This window comes from Otolemur garnettii, unplaced genomic scaffold (assembly GCF_000181295.1).
Source record: "Otolemur garnettii isolate 467f Iridium unplaced genomic scaffold, OtoGar3 scaffold00044, whole genome shotgun sequence".
Classification (NCBI taxonomy): Eukaryota; Metazoa; Chordata; class Mammalia; order Primates; family Galagidae; genus Otolemur; species Otolemur garnettii.
In genome coordinates, this window is record NW_003852439.1 from 11,472,620 (window position 1) to 11,484,500 (window position 11,881).

Genomic DNA, 11,881 nt, shown 5'->3' on the forward strand with positions numbered 1-11,881 from the left:
GTTGAAAAGTTTGAGGTTTTTTTCCCACCTGGAATTCTGCTCCCTCTCCCATAAAATTAATTGTTCAATGTGAATAGCATAATTATTTCAACAGTCTGTTTCAGGCCGTGAAACATGATGTTTTTTGTTTGCCTCATCATTTGCTCCAACCAGAAGCAGTAAATATTTTAGGTTTGGACATTACTTCTATTGTCAACTTCCTAAAACCCTAGAGGTGTTACCTGGGCTTGTTCAGGAACTTTCCAGCTATTGTTTACAAGACTCTGGAGCATTCTCGGCAGGGCTGGTATCACTCAAGAGGTTGCAAATTGGTTCTTGGTGGGTGGGAGAGAGTTTTATACTGTATTAAATTCCTTGGGTTGCTGTACCACAAACTTGGTATCTTAAAACAACAGTAATTTCTTTATCCTCACAGTTCTGGAGCCCAGCAGTCTGGAGTCAAGGGGCTGGCAGGGCCATGCTTCTGCTGAAGGCTCTGAGGGAGGATCCTTCTTTACCTCTCCCAGTTCCTGGTGATGTCAGACATTCCTTGGCTTGTGGTCGCATCACTCCAGTCTCTGCCTTTCTCTCTCTCTCTGTCTCTTCTTATAAGGACACCAGCCATTGGATTTAGGTCCCATTCTAAATCCAGTATAATATCATCCTGAGATCCTTAACTAATTACATCCCCAAAGATCTAATTTCCAAATAAGGTCATATTCTAAGGTTCAGGGTGGACATGAATTTTAGGGGGATGGTATTCAAAACATTTCTTATGCATATAGTGTATAAGCAGATACACTGTTTATTAGTGGTTATTAAAATGCAGACCTCTGGGGCCTACTCAGCACTGCCGAGATGCTACCTGCTCAGTATCCAGGTGGATGCCACATGGGGTTTTACCAAAGTGCCAGACCTGGTGTCCTGGAGCGCTGAATCCCAGGATGCTCCTAACATCAGAGGGTGAGGGGCCCTGTCCAGGGTGCCACCTGTTAGTCCAATGAACTCTCTCTGGGCTTGGAGCAGGGCTTCTGGCTGCCACATAGATCATGGGACTCTGAAAAGCTTCCTTTGTCTTGGAGCTGGAGGCCAGGAGCTGTCACTTGGGAGGGAAGGCATGGTTCTTTTGTGTTGGCATGAGGGTCATCTATCTATGATGACCTGTTACCCAGCCCTGCCTGACACAGCTCATGGTGCAAGGAGATAGCTCCCCCCCCCCTCATTGATACAGCACCTTCATTCACTGTGATGCTCCATGGATTTCTCTTGAACTGTGGGAGATGGGTTTGGAAGGGAACAGCCAGCTGACTTGTGGGTGTGTTGGCAGGAGGAAGAACAGCCCCATGGGAGAAGACAGCTCCTGAGGGGGTGGGAGCTGGAATCAGGTCTGAGCTGCAGGTCCCTGCTGCCGTCTGTCTCAGCTGCAGTGACTCCCTGGGGATCTCTGAGGCCTGGATCAAGAGAGGGCAAAACACACTCAGGGCTCCCTTGTGGCCCAGAGGCTGCCTTTGGGACCACTTCTTCCTCTGGGGCACAGAATGTCTGAGCTGCTGCCCTGGGGACTGGGGCAGGGCTGGGACCTCCCAAGGACGTCAGAGGTGGGTGTGGCTGCCAAAACTTCTCTGTGGCCCTCCTCCCCACCCTTCCCTTCAGGGCCTAACCCCTCTATGGCATTTTGGAGGGACCTGAGTCCCAGAAAGCACAACTTAAACCTGTGACTTAGTTTACCAGAGCCACTGTCTTCTTGAGACCCTGACACCTTTGAGAACTCGTGGACACACACAGTTAAGTTTCATTTCTATCTCAGGGCTCCAAAGAGCCCTTTTAAATTATTTATTTTATTTTATTTATTTTTTTGAGACAGAGTTTTACTATGCCAAAGCTCACAGCAACCTCAAACTCGGGCTCAAGCAATCCTCTTGCCTCAGCCTCCCAAGTAGCTGGGACTACAGGTGCCACCACGACACCTGGCTATTTTTGTTGTTGTTGTTGTTGTAGAAAACAACAAGAAATGTAGTTGTCATTGTTGTTTGGTTGGCTCGGGCTGGGTTTGAACCTGCCAGCCCCTGTGTATGTGGCTGGCGCCCTAACCGCTAAGCTACAGGCACCGAGCCTAATATTTTTGAGGCAGAGTCTCACTCTGTTGCCCTGGATACAGTGCTGTGGCATCATAGCTCACCTCAAACTCTTGGGCTTAAGTGATCCTCACAATGCCTGGCTAGTTTGCCTATTTTTTGTAGAGATGGAGTCTCACTCTTGCTCAGCTGGTCTTGAACTCTTGAGCTCAAGGAATTCTGCCTCAGTCTCCCAGAGTGCTAAGATTACAGGTGTGAGCCACCTCACCTGGCCCAAGGAGCTCTTTAAAGCTTACTGACACCAGGAACATAAATCTTCTGGGGGCTTTCTTAATCCTAAATTTTAGGCAGAGCACTCAGCAGCTGAGGTGTGTCACTGTGGCAACTGCCCAGCACATGGAATTGTCAGGGTTCCTAGTGGGCTGCAGGGGCATCTTCAGTCACTACTAGACAGTCCCAGAGGGGATCCTTGCACTGCTATGACCAGTCCACATTAATCTCTGACTAGCTTACCTACAGCTCAGTGGCTTTATATTTGTCACATGTGCCCTCCTACCACCAAAGGTAGGATTTGGAATCTCAAACACTCTTCTGCGTCCTGCTCCATGTACCATCTAAGCTCTGCAGTCCCAAATCTAAATGCCTTGAGTCCAAACATGTGCCTGTCCTGTTACAGTACATTATGAGTGTTCCAGTCCTTGGGATGCCACAAAACCAACATAAACTGCCTCAAGCAAAAATGGGAATATATTGGTCTATATAATTGGGACTCCAAGTGTCAGCTTCAGATATAGCTGAATCCAGGGGCTCAAATCCTGTCCCCCTCTCCACTGCCCTCACTTTGGCCCTTCTCCACATTGGTTTGCTCTCTCCATATCTTGGTTCAGGTTAGGCCTTTTCCACATTGGTCATTTCTCCTCCTCTATGTGGCCTACACCATGGAAGCTAGACAACCCTCCCCCCAACGACTTTCTTATTCCAATTCCAGAAGTTCCAGAGTGGGCACTGACTGGTTAGCCTGGGATGGCCTGCCTCTGGACCAACCCTGAGGCCCACCTGGAACTTGAGGGGAGGGGTGCCAGCCCGACCTTCTGGATGGAGAGTGGAGGAGATAGGGTATCTCAACGGTGATAGACATGATGGAGGTCTCCAGCCAGGGCTCCTGATGCCCTGTCCACTTCCCCAGGCACTGTCATTGCCATGGAAGGCTTCTCAATGCAAGAAACTGCAACTCTGCCTCTGATGGCTACCTCTGATTGCTAGAGGACACTTGGGCCCTGTGTAGGGCATACCGGATGTGCACTCAATTGGTGATGAGTGGATGTTGGCTGATAAATGCTCCAGCTTCCCAGCCTTTGAGTGGTTCCACTGAGCCCAGTTGCTATAGCACTGACCTGCTCACTAATGCACCCTCCATGGGCTGCCTGCCCTGCCTTGCCCCCTACCAGGTGTGCCCTGCAGGCACATCTCACACAAACAACCTGCTCTTACAGCTTCTGCTTCTGGTGACTCAGTTAAGTCAGGGCTGCTACCAGAAGGGGGACTGGACCTTGGACATCTAGCAGTAACAGCTATCCCAATGGCAGATTAAAATGAAACTCCACAGGCCAGAGGATTCACGCTTGCTTGGCATGCTCAAGTGAGCTCAAGCTCACTTGCCCCCCAGCCCTGCCCCAACCCGCTGTGATGGGCCTTCTCTAGGTGATGCTGTGCTGCCTCCAGGCCTCGGTTATGCTGTCACTTCCCAGCTTAGCTGCTAGCAAAGCAGAGGACAGAGATGTCCATTCAGAGGCCAAGGGCCATTTTAGGACAGCCATCATTGGGGCCGCCATCTCAGGCCCCATAGATTTTAGGACCCCCACCCACCGGGATTCTGATTGTGTCTGGGACAGAGCCTAGAGTCTGCACCTGTAGAGCATTCCCAGGCACACACTCTGACCTACACCCAGGCTTGGAAACTGCTCCCAGGAGCATGCCAAAGAGACTCTCAGGTGCCTGGCCTTGCAGCCCTTCTCAAGACATAGTGCCTGTTTCCCTTTCCCGTGAATCTGGCCTGACCTGGTCTTTATCTATCAGAATGTGGTGGCCGTGAATTCACACTAATTCTGACTTGAAATGTTGCATGCATCCCTCTTGGGACCCTTGGGTATGCTACATCATTAGCTGCCATCCCTATTGCCAACCCAGCCGAAACCACGGGTCCTAGCCCACAGCTGCAGAATCAGTTGTTGACCCAAGAATCTTAAGAGATGAGTAGTTGTTTTAAGCCACTTTTTCGACTGTTTTGTAGCAAGAGACAGCTAATAGTTGTGCCACATTTTGGCAGATAAGACTGAGCACCTGCTCACAATAGTACCCCTTTCCCACCTCTCCTCCCCAAAAGCTGCTAAACAGTGACAAGACCCTCCATGGGCAAGTGACAAATTCTGATACTCACAGGGCTGGCCTGGTGGGGACTGTCTCAGCTGCCCCTACCTTGTGCAGGTATCCTCTGGGGGCTGCCAGTGTTCTCTCCTTAAGAGAAACCAGAAATCTGGAGTTTTTGTTAATCTCTTGATTTTGAAATGTGGATAACTAATCGAAATTCTAACTAAAGCTTTGCCCCTCAAAATGTTCTAGGGACCTGAAGCTTTAGTATGACAGCAGTGACAAGAGTGGGACTCTTAAAAAGAAAAAAAGAAAGAAAAGAAATGCAGACTCCTTAGCCCTGCCCCAGAACCAAATGTGCAAGGTAGTATCTCCCAGCAATACGTGTGCACATAAGCTGGGAATCACTAGATGAAACGAACCCATCAGGGAGCTGGGTTTGAATCTGGGCTGTTTATAACCCATCTCAGGTCCAGTTAAGAAGCTCAACCTCTTAAGTTCATGATTCAGAATTCAGACACCACCTGGTGGTCCTTTTCTTATATCAATTTATTCAAGTGATAGAAAACTCTCAGCAGCAGGACAACAAAATAGGTTTGTAAACATGATTTCATCCCCCTCCACCCCATCCCTTCTTCTAAGAAGCTTCCTATGGCAAGAAACAGGATTCTAGTTGGCAAATTCAGTGATGAGCTCTGTTGAAAAAGGGTCCTGGGATGTAGCCGGGAAGGCAGAGACTCGTCCCTTTAACCCACCCCATCCAGGAGGGCCTGCTAGGCTCTGTTACTTTCTCATGATTCAGCCACTGAGTTTGGTTCACTAGCAGGCCCTTCCTCAGGAGACTTTCTGGCAGCTGAGCAGGCCCTCGGCAGGGCCCAGGCCACGGGCAGCAGACACAGGCGGGAGGGAGGCAGAGTCTCCAGGGAGCACCGCACCACTGGAGCAGCAGGGCCAGGTAAGGGCTGAGGCACAGGCGCTATTAGAAGCTGAGATGCAGCACCGGGCTGAGGTTACCCTGACGGTCCACACCAGCAGCCTCAGGATTTCCTCTGCAGAAGCTGGACCATGTGGAAAGGAGAAGGATGGGCTTTCCTGGGCAGCCTGAGGTTTCAGTCCTTGAAGGGGTTGCAGGAACCCCCAGGCTGCTCCTTCTCTGTGGCCAGGAGCTCCCCATTCATCTCCTGCAGTGGGTGGTACACGTAGTCCCCATCCAGGCGTCGCCGCCTCTCTGCTCGGGAGCCCAGGAACAAGGCCACATTGGCCACTGTGCTGACAAGCAGGAGGAACACCAGGGCCAGGGTGAGGGCCAACCAGGCGGTCCTGAGGACAGAAGAGGGAGCCAAGTGGGGGTCACCAGCAGACTCAGGTCTGGGGTAGTCCTTGCAGGGGACACCAAGTAGGGGACTTCCATGGACTACAAAGGGGATGTTGATGAGCAAAATGGGACAGGTGGGGATGGGGTTGCACTTAAGATGTGCACAGGGAGCAGCAGGGACAGTCTTGGTGCCAGAGGCAGGTCAGTGCCACCACATCTCTGGATATTTCAAGAGAAGACAGATTTTTTTTTTAGATGGAGTCGCACTCTGTCACCCCAGGCTAGAGTGCCGGGGCATCATAGCTCACAGCAACCTCAAACTCCTGGGTTCAAGTGATCCTCTTGCTTCAGCTTCTCAAGTAGCTGGAACTACAGAGGCCCATCACCATGCCCAGCTAATTTTTGCTTTTAGTAGAGACAGGGTCTCTGGTGTTGTCTTGGCACCAGTTGTGACTGTCCCTGTGCTTTTTTACAATGGGGAAATATTATCTGTGTGTCCAGATGCTACTTCCCAACCCTGCTCAGTCTCTTGGCAGAGGCCAAGTCTCATGGTAGAAGAGGAGTAGGAGGTGGCTTTTCCTACTTTTGCCGCCCCCCCCCCCCCCCCCCCCGCCATTAAGTACACACCCAGTGAAAAAGGAGAGCTCTCCTGCACTCATGGTGGTTTCAGACGGCTGGAGACACTGCTTCACTGTAAGATACCAGAGGAGGGTGAAGGGGTGGAGGAGGAGGGCCTGCCCTCTCCTGTCCCCAAAGGTGCTGGCCGGGGCCTGTACCTGGGGAGATGCTGCAGTTGCCAGTCTGGGGGTCACAGGGACACTGGTGATCACACTCACAAGGCCTCTGGCAGCTTGGCCCATGCCAGCCAAGGGGACACTCTGCAGAGAAGAGATAAGAGGACAGAGGTCAAGGCCTTTGGTGTCACAGCCTTTCTTGGCACAATAGGATGGCCCCGAGGTGCCTGCAGAATTGGGCTAGAGGAGAAGCACTCCCCAGCCTCCCCCAGGTCGGCCCCTGAATGCCACCTTATTTGGAAATAGGGTCCTTGCAGAAGTAATAATTAAGTTCACATCTCAAGATGAGGCCATCCTGGATTTAGGGTGGGCCCCAGAACCAATGCTGGGGGATCTTTACAAGAACTAGCAGAGGGAGACCAGAGAGAGTCAGAGGCCATAAGATGGAGGCAGATAGGGAATGATGTGGTCCCAAACCAAGGTACCCCAGAGCCACCAAGATCTGGAAGAGGCAGGGATGTTCTCTCGGCCTTTCTGAGGGAGTGTGGCCCTGCTGACACCTTGCTTTCTGACATAGCCTCTACAACTTGAGAGAACCCTCATCAGCTTGGGAGGACTCTTTCCCAGATGTCCCAGGAAAAGCTGCACCTAACCAATGTTTTTGTCTTGTCCCTGGGATACCATGCACATAGAGGACTCCTAGTCAATTCCTGTTGTTTTAGCCACCCAATGCGTGGAATGTGGTGCAGCAGCCACAGCAGAGTCACTCAGTGATTCACAAGGGGGCAAGGGCAGGAAATGTGACTTCTAAACCAGCGTTGGAGATAAAGGAGGCTGGGGAGCTCTGGGGAGCTCCAAGGCACTCCAGGCTGCCATAACCATGCTCTCCCCATTCCTGGTGTCAGCCTGGTGGCTCATACCTTCACTGCAGTTGGTCCCCATCCATCCAGCTTTGCAGTGGCAGCCGGCTGCCAAGACAAGATGGAGAGGGCAGGTGAGGGCCCATGCAGGGCCAGGGACCTGGGGGTAGCCGCCTCCCCAGAGCCCCACTCACTCTCTGTACACAGCCCGTGTCCACTGCAGTTGGAGGGGCCACAGTCCAGCTCACCACAGCCAGTTCCCTGCCAGAAGCCCCCTGTACACTGGCAGTGCCCTGCTATGCAGGTCCCATGGCCATGGCAATCAGGTGGCTGACAGCGGGGCTCGTGCACACACACCACAGTGGACACGCTGCGTGGACAGCGCCACATGTTGTCCTGACTGCAAAGGGAAAGAAGGTATTCCACCCTGCCTTCACGGGCTCTCTCTGCATTCCCACCTCTCCAAGCCTTTGCACACAGAGTGCCCTCTTCCGGAAAGACTCTCCTACCCCCATTTATCTTAGGGAGGTCTCTCCTGACCAACTGACCCCATTCTAGGTATAGGCAGCCCTGGCATTCTGACAGGGAGAGGTCCTGGCTCTTCCGGCTCACTCTTCAACTCCAGGGCCTGGCACACAATTGGTGCCCAATACTTGGCTGAATCAGATAGGCAGGGGCAGTCCTAGCTGTCAGCCCTTGGGAAGGGGAGTTCTGGTGTGCTTACCAATGATCCGACGGGTAACTGGCCAAGGTCCCATTGAGCACAAAGGTGGCAGAGCCGCCTCCATCCAGGTTGATGGCATTGACCACGCCCTGTTTCAGCAGGAACTCAGCCATCTCCCATAGGTTAATGCTGCGGCATAACAGTGGTGCTGCTCAGCATCCATCACTGTTTCTGGTCTAATTCATACTCCCAAGAGTGGACAGTGTCAGACCCAGTGTGGCAGGCAAATATATAAGTGGCCCCCAAAGTGCCCTGTGCTAATCTCCCAAAGCAGTGAATATGCAAGACCACACTCACAACTGGGCTGTGATCTGGCACAGGTGTCTCTAAGGGAGGGAAAGGGGCCTGGATTGTCCAGGTGGGCCCAGCACCATCACAGGAACCCTTAAATACGGGGGCACTTTCTCTGGCAGGTGGCAGAAGAGGAAGCAAGAGGGATTCATCACATTGTTGTAGCTCGAGGAAGGGAAGGCTACAAGGTAAGAAGGAATGTGGCTGCTTGAGGTGCTCAGAGCCCTGCTGGCAGCCAGCAAAGAAACAAAGGCTTCATGGCTCGGTACCCATAGCACAGTGGCTATGGTGCTGGCCACAGGCGCAGAAGTTGGCAGGTTCGAACCTGGCCTGGGCCAGCTAAACAACAATGACAACTGGCAACCAAGAAACAAACAAACAAAAAAGAAACAAAGGCCTCAGCCCTGAAATGGAGGAAGCCGGATTCTGCCAACAACCCACATCAGTGTAGAAGGACTCTTTCTCAGATGTTCCAGGAAGAGCCGCACCTAACCAGTGTTTTTATCTTGTCCCTGGGATATCATGCACATGGAGGACTCCTAGTCAAATGTTCCTGGAATTCTAACCTACAGAACTATGATCTGTATGGTTTTGAAGCCACGTGGTCTATCTAATTGGCTTTGTAGTGATAACAAATGAATACAACCCTCTTGCCCAGGCACCCAGGACTCACCCGCGCTGCTCTGTCTGGCCATCTGCATGGAAAAGTATCAGCTGCCCCTTCCGGTCATGACCCAAGGCTGTCCTGGCTGATATCACATTCACAAACTTGCTAAAGGAACCTGAAGGGAAGCAGCCTGGCTGATCACCCTTGAAAGGCCTCCAAGCTCTACCTCCTACTTCCAGCCACACTGAGTCTGTCCTGCATGCACAACAGCCTTCTCCTGTGTGCATGTGTCTCCCTGCCTTCTCCTCTGCAGGTCCCAGCCATTTCCAGAGTAGCCAGGGCTCTTCTTATAAGTAAACCTGGTAACTCAACCTCCAGGTGAAAACTCTACCAGCTCAGCCTGAGCTCCCCTCTCAACTCCCTACCCACCACCCTGCAGCCACTTTCTGTCTTAGGGCCTTTGCACTTTCTGTTCCCTCTGTCTGGGAAATGCTCCTCCCTGGCACTTTCCATGGCTTGCTCCTTCTGATCTAAGATCACCTCCCAGTACCCAGAATAGCAGATATAAACAAAGTAACTGCTCAATGAATACTTGTCCAAAGACTGAAGAATGGTACTCCTTCCCCCACCCCAAAGTTTCTGGTTCTCAAGGGGGCTGTTGCCACTGGCGTCCCCTCCCCTCACCTGTCTCCTGTGTCTCGTCACACTCTGTGGCCTGGCTCTCATTGATGTAGATGCTTCCATTGCGAATCAGCCACACGACCCCACTCACCAGCTGCACAAAAGGATTCTCAGTGTCCAGCACTTCCTCCTCAGACAGGTACCTGGATCCAGAGAAGATGCCAAGCTCACTCACCAGCAGAAGCAGCTGTGGGCAGTGGGGCTCTCCTCCCCGCCCCTGGCGACTGCTCAATTTCTCCTCTGGCCCTAGGAGACTGCCTGGGCTGTAGTGTGGCTGCAGTACTCTGCAGCTCTTGGAATCTTGGCTAGCAGTCTCTGACAATACCCCCCAGGCACCACTGTAAACAGTCAACACTTCATTTAATATAATCAACCACTCTAGGCCAGGGGCGGTGACTCACCCATGTAACACTAGCACTCTGGGAGGCCAAGGAGGGAGGATAGCTTGAAGCCAGGAGTTCCAGAAAAGCTTAAGCAAAAGCAAGACCACCTCCCAATCTCTATTAAAAGTAGAAAAAATTAGCTGGGTGTGGTGGTGGACACCTGTAGTCCCAGCCACTTAAAAGGCTGAGGGAGGAGGATTGCTTGAGTTCAGAGACAGATGTTGCAGTGAGCTATGAGGACACCATCGCACTCTAGTCTGGGCAAAAGAACAAGATTCTGACTAAAAACCAAAACCAAAAACATTCCAAACAGATCTCAAATCCATGTGGCCCTCATCTCCAGGCCCTCGCCACAGCCAACTACCACCTGATGCCTGTAACAGCCTCTTAATTAGCCTGTTAATCACGTGATTAATCTTCCCGTCTCAACTCAAAGGTTACCTTCTACGAAAGGCCCGTTCCTGATTACCCTCTCTAAGGTCAACATTCTATTTATAATTGATTGATCCCGTTCATTGCTTCATTGCACACATACAGTCTGAATCTCATTAACCTGGCTTTTGTTTATTTTTCCTACTAGTCCGTTAAAACAAAGGCTATGTGTGCTCACTGCTCTCTCTCCAGGGCACAGCGCATTGTCTGACACCAAGCAAGTGCTAACAGATAAGAGATGATGAATAAACTCTGCATGAAAGGTATTACCATGCCCATTCTGCAGATGAGAAACGGAGGCTTAGCTTGGTGAAGTGATCTGAATACGGCGGCAAGGCTACAACTCAAATCTCAGTCCCTTTGCCCTCGACAGCCGCGGGGCTGACCCGCCTCCTCACCCGGTGACCAGAGTCCCGTCGCGGCGGATCCCGAACTGCGCGTTCTGCAGCCCCCCGGAGCTGCTCACCCGTCGCTTGTCGCTCACCACGTTCCCCAGGCACTCTCCGGTGCTCATGCGGAAGAAGCCGCCGTTCTGAGCGACGCGGCAGTCGGCCGCCCGCGCGGTCTCCTCCACAGTGGTTCGGCGTTTTATCGCACAGCCGCCAGTCCCACCAGGCTCCAGCACCGAGAAGGTGCTCAGGGGCGCAACGACTCGCGTCAAGTGGCCCGTCACCGCGCGGTCCCCAAAGTGCGAGACGAAGGTGCGCACTGTAGGGCCGCCAGCGCCTGGGATCGCAGGGGCTGAAGGCCAGCTCTCGTGCTCGCGACTGCCGGTGCGCACCCGCGTGCAGTCCCGGGGGATGCGCGCGCGTGCGCGGGTATAGGGCAGCAGCAAGTCGTCCTCTCTGGAGGCCCTGCGGGGACGGGGCGGCCGTGAGTTCGGAGGTCAATGAGGTGAGTGATCAAGGCTAACTCCGGGAGCTGCACTTACCTCGAGCCGAGGCCGCCGAAAGCCTCCCCCAGGAAGCCGAGCAATGCAAGTAGGAAGAGATGCCAGCGACCCGTGGAGGCCGCCATGTTGGACGCGGGCCTGCGGTCACGTGACTCGACCCACATGACTCAAGACCGGCTATCTGTAGTTTTCTGTTCTGAATTGTCTGCGCTCCTTCCCTATGTGGTGAGATCTCTCCTCCGGTCTGCTGGGTATTGGCGGGAGTGGCTTAGGTGGTGACTAACTTTTTATCAAACCTGTAAATTGAAGAATGGCATAACTTGTTACCTGAAGCGCGGTATTCGTCCACGAGACCGCATCAGAAGACATAAAGAGAAATTTATTCTTTTGCCAGCAAAGGATGAAAATGTCAGATTATCGTTTCAAAGTCCTGATTCCTACTTTTGAACAGAATCCTATCCTTGACTAAAACGATGTCATGGCCTCCACCGGGACTAATCTCCCCCCACCCCTTTGTTTGAGACAGTCTCACTTTGTCACC

General features: G+C 52.4%; 1 protein-coding gene across 1 annotated transcript; it reads right to left on the reverse strand.

Annotated features, from left to right (window-relative positions):
• Positions 1–4,952: 4,952 nt before the first annotated feature.
• Positions 4,953–11,485, reverse strand: NAGPA (N-acetylglucosamine-1-phosphodiester alpha-N-acetylglucosaminidase). The gene is made up of 10 exons (XM_003790849.3): positions 11,380–11,485; positions 10,847–11,302; positions 9,637–9,776; positions 9,019–9,127; positions 8,055–8,183; positions 7,525–7,730; positions 7,391–7,438; positions 6,513–6,614; positions 6,364–6,427; positions 4,953–5,741 (listed from the first exon to the last, which is right to left on the reverse strand). Exons 1-10 carry the CDS (start codon positions 11,463–11,465, stop codon positions 5,531–5,533), a joined length of 1,551 nt encoding a protein of 516 aa, XP_003790897.1. The 5' UTR covers positions 11,466–11,485; the 3' UTR covers positions 4,953–5,530.
• Between the last annotated feature and the right edge of the window lie 396 nt (positions 11,486–11,881).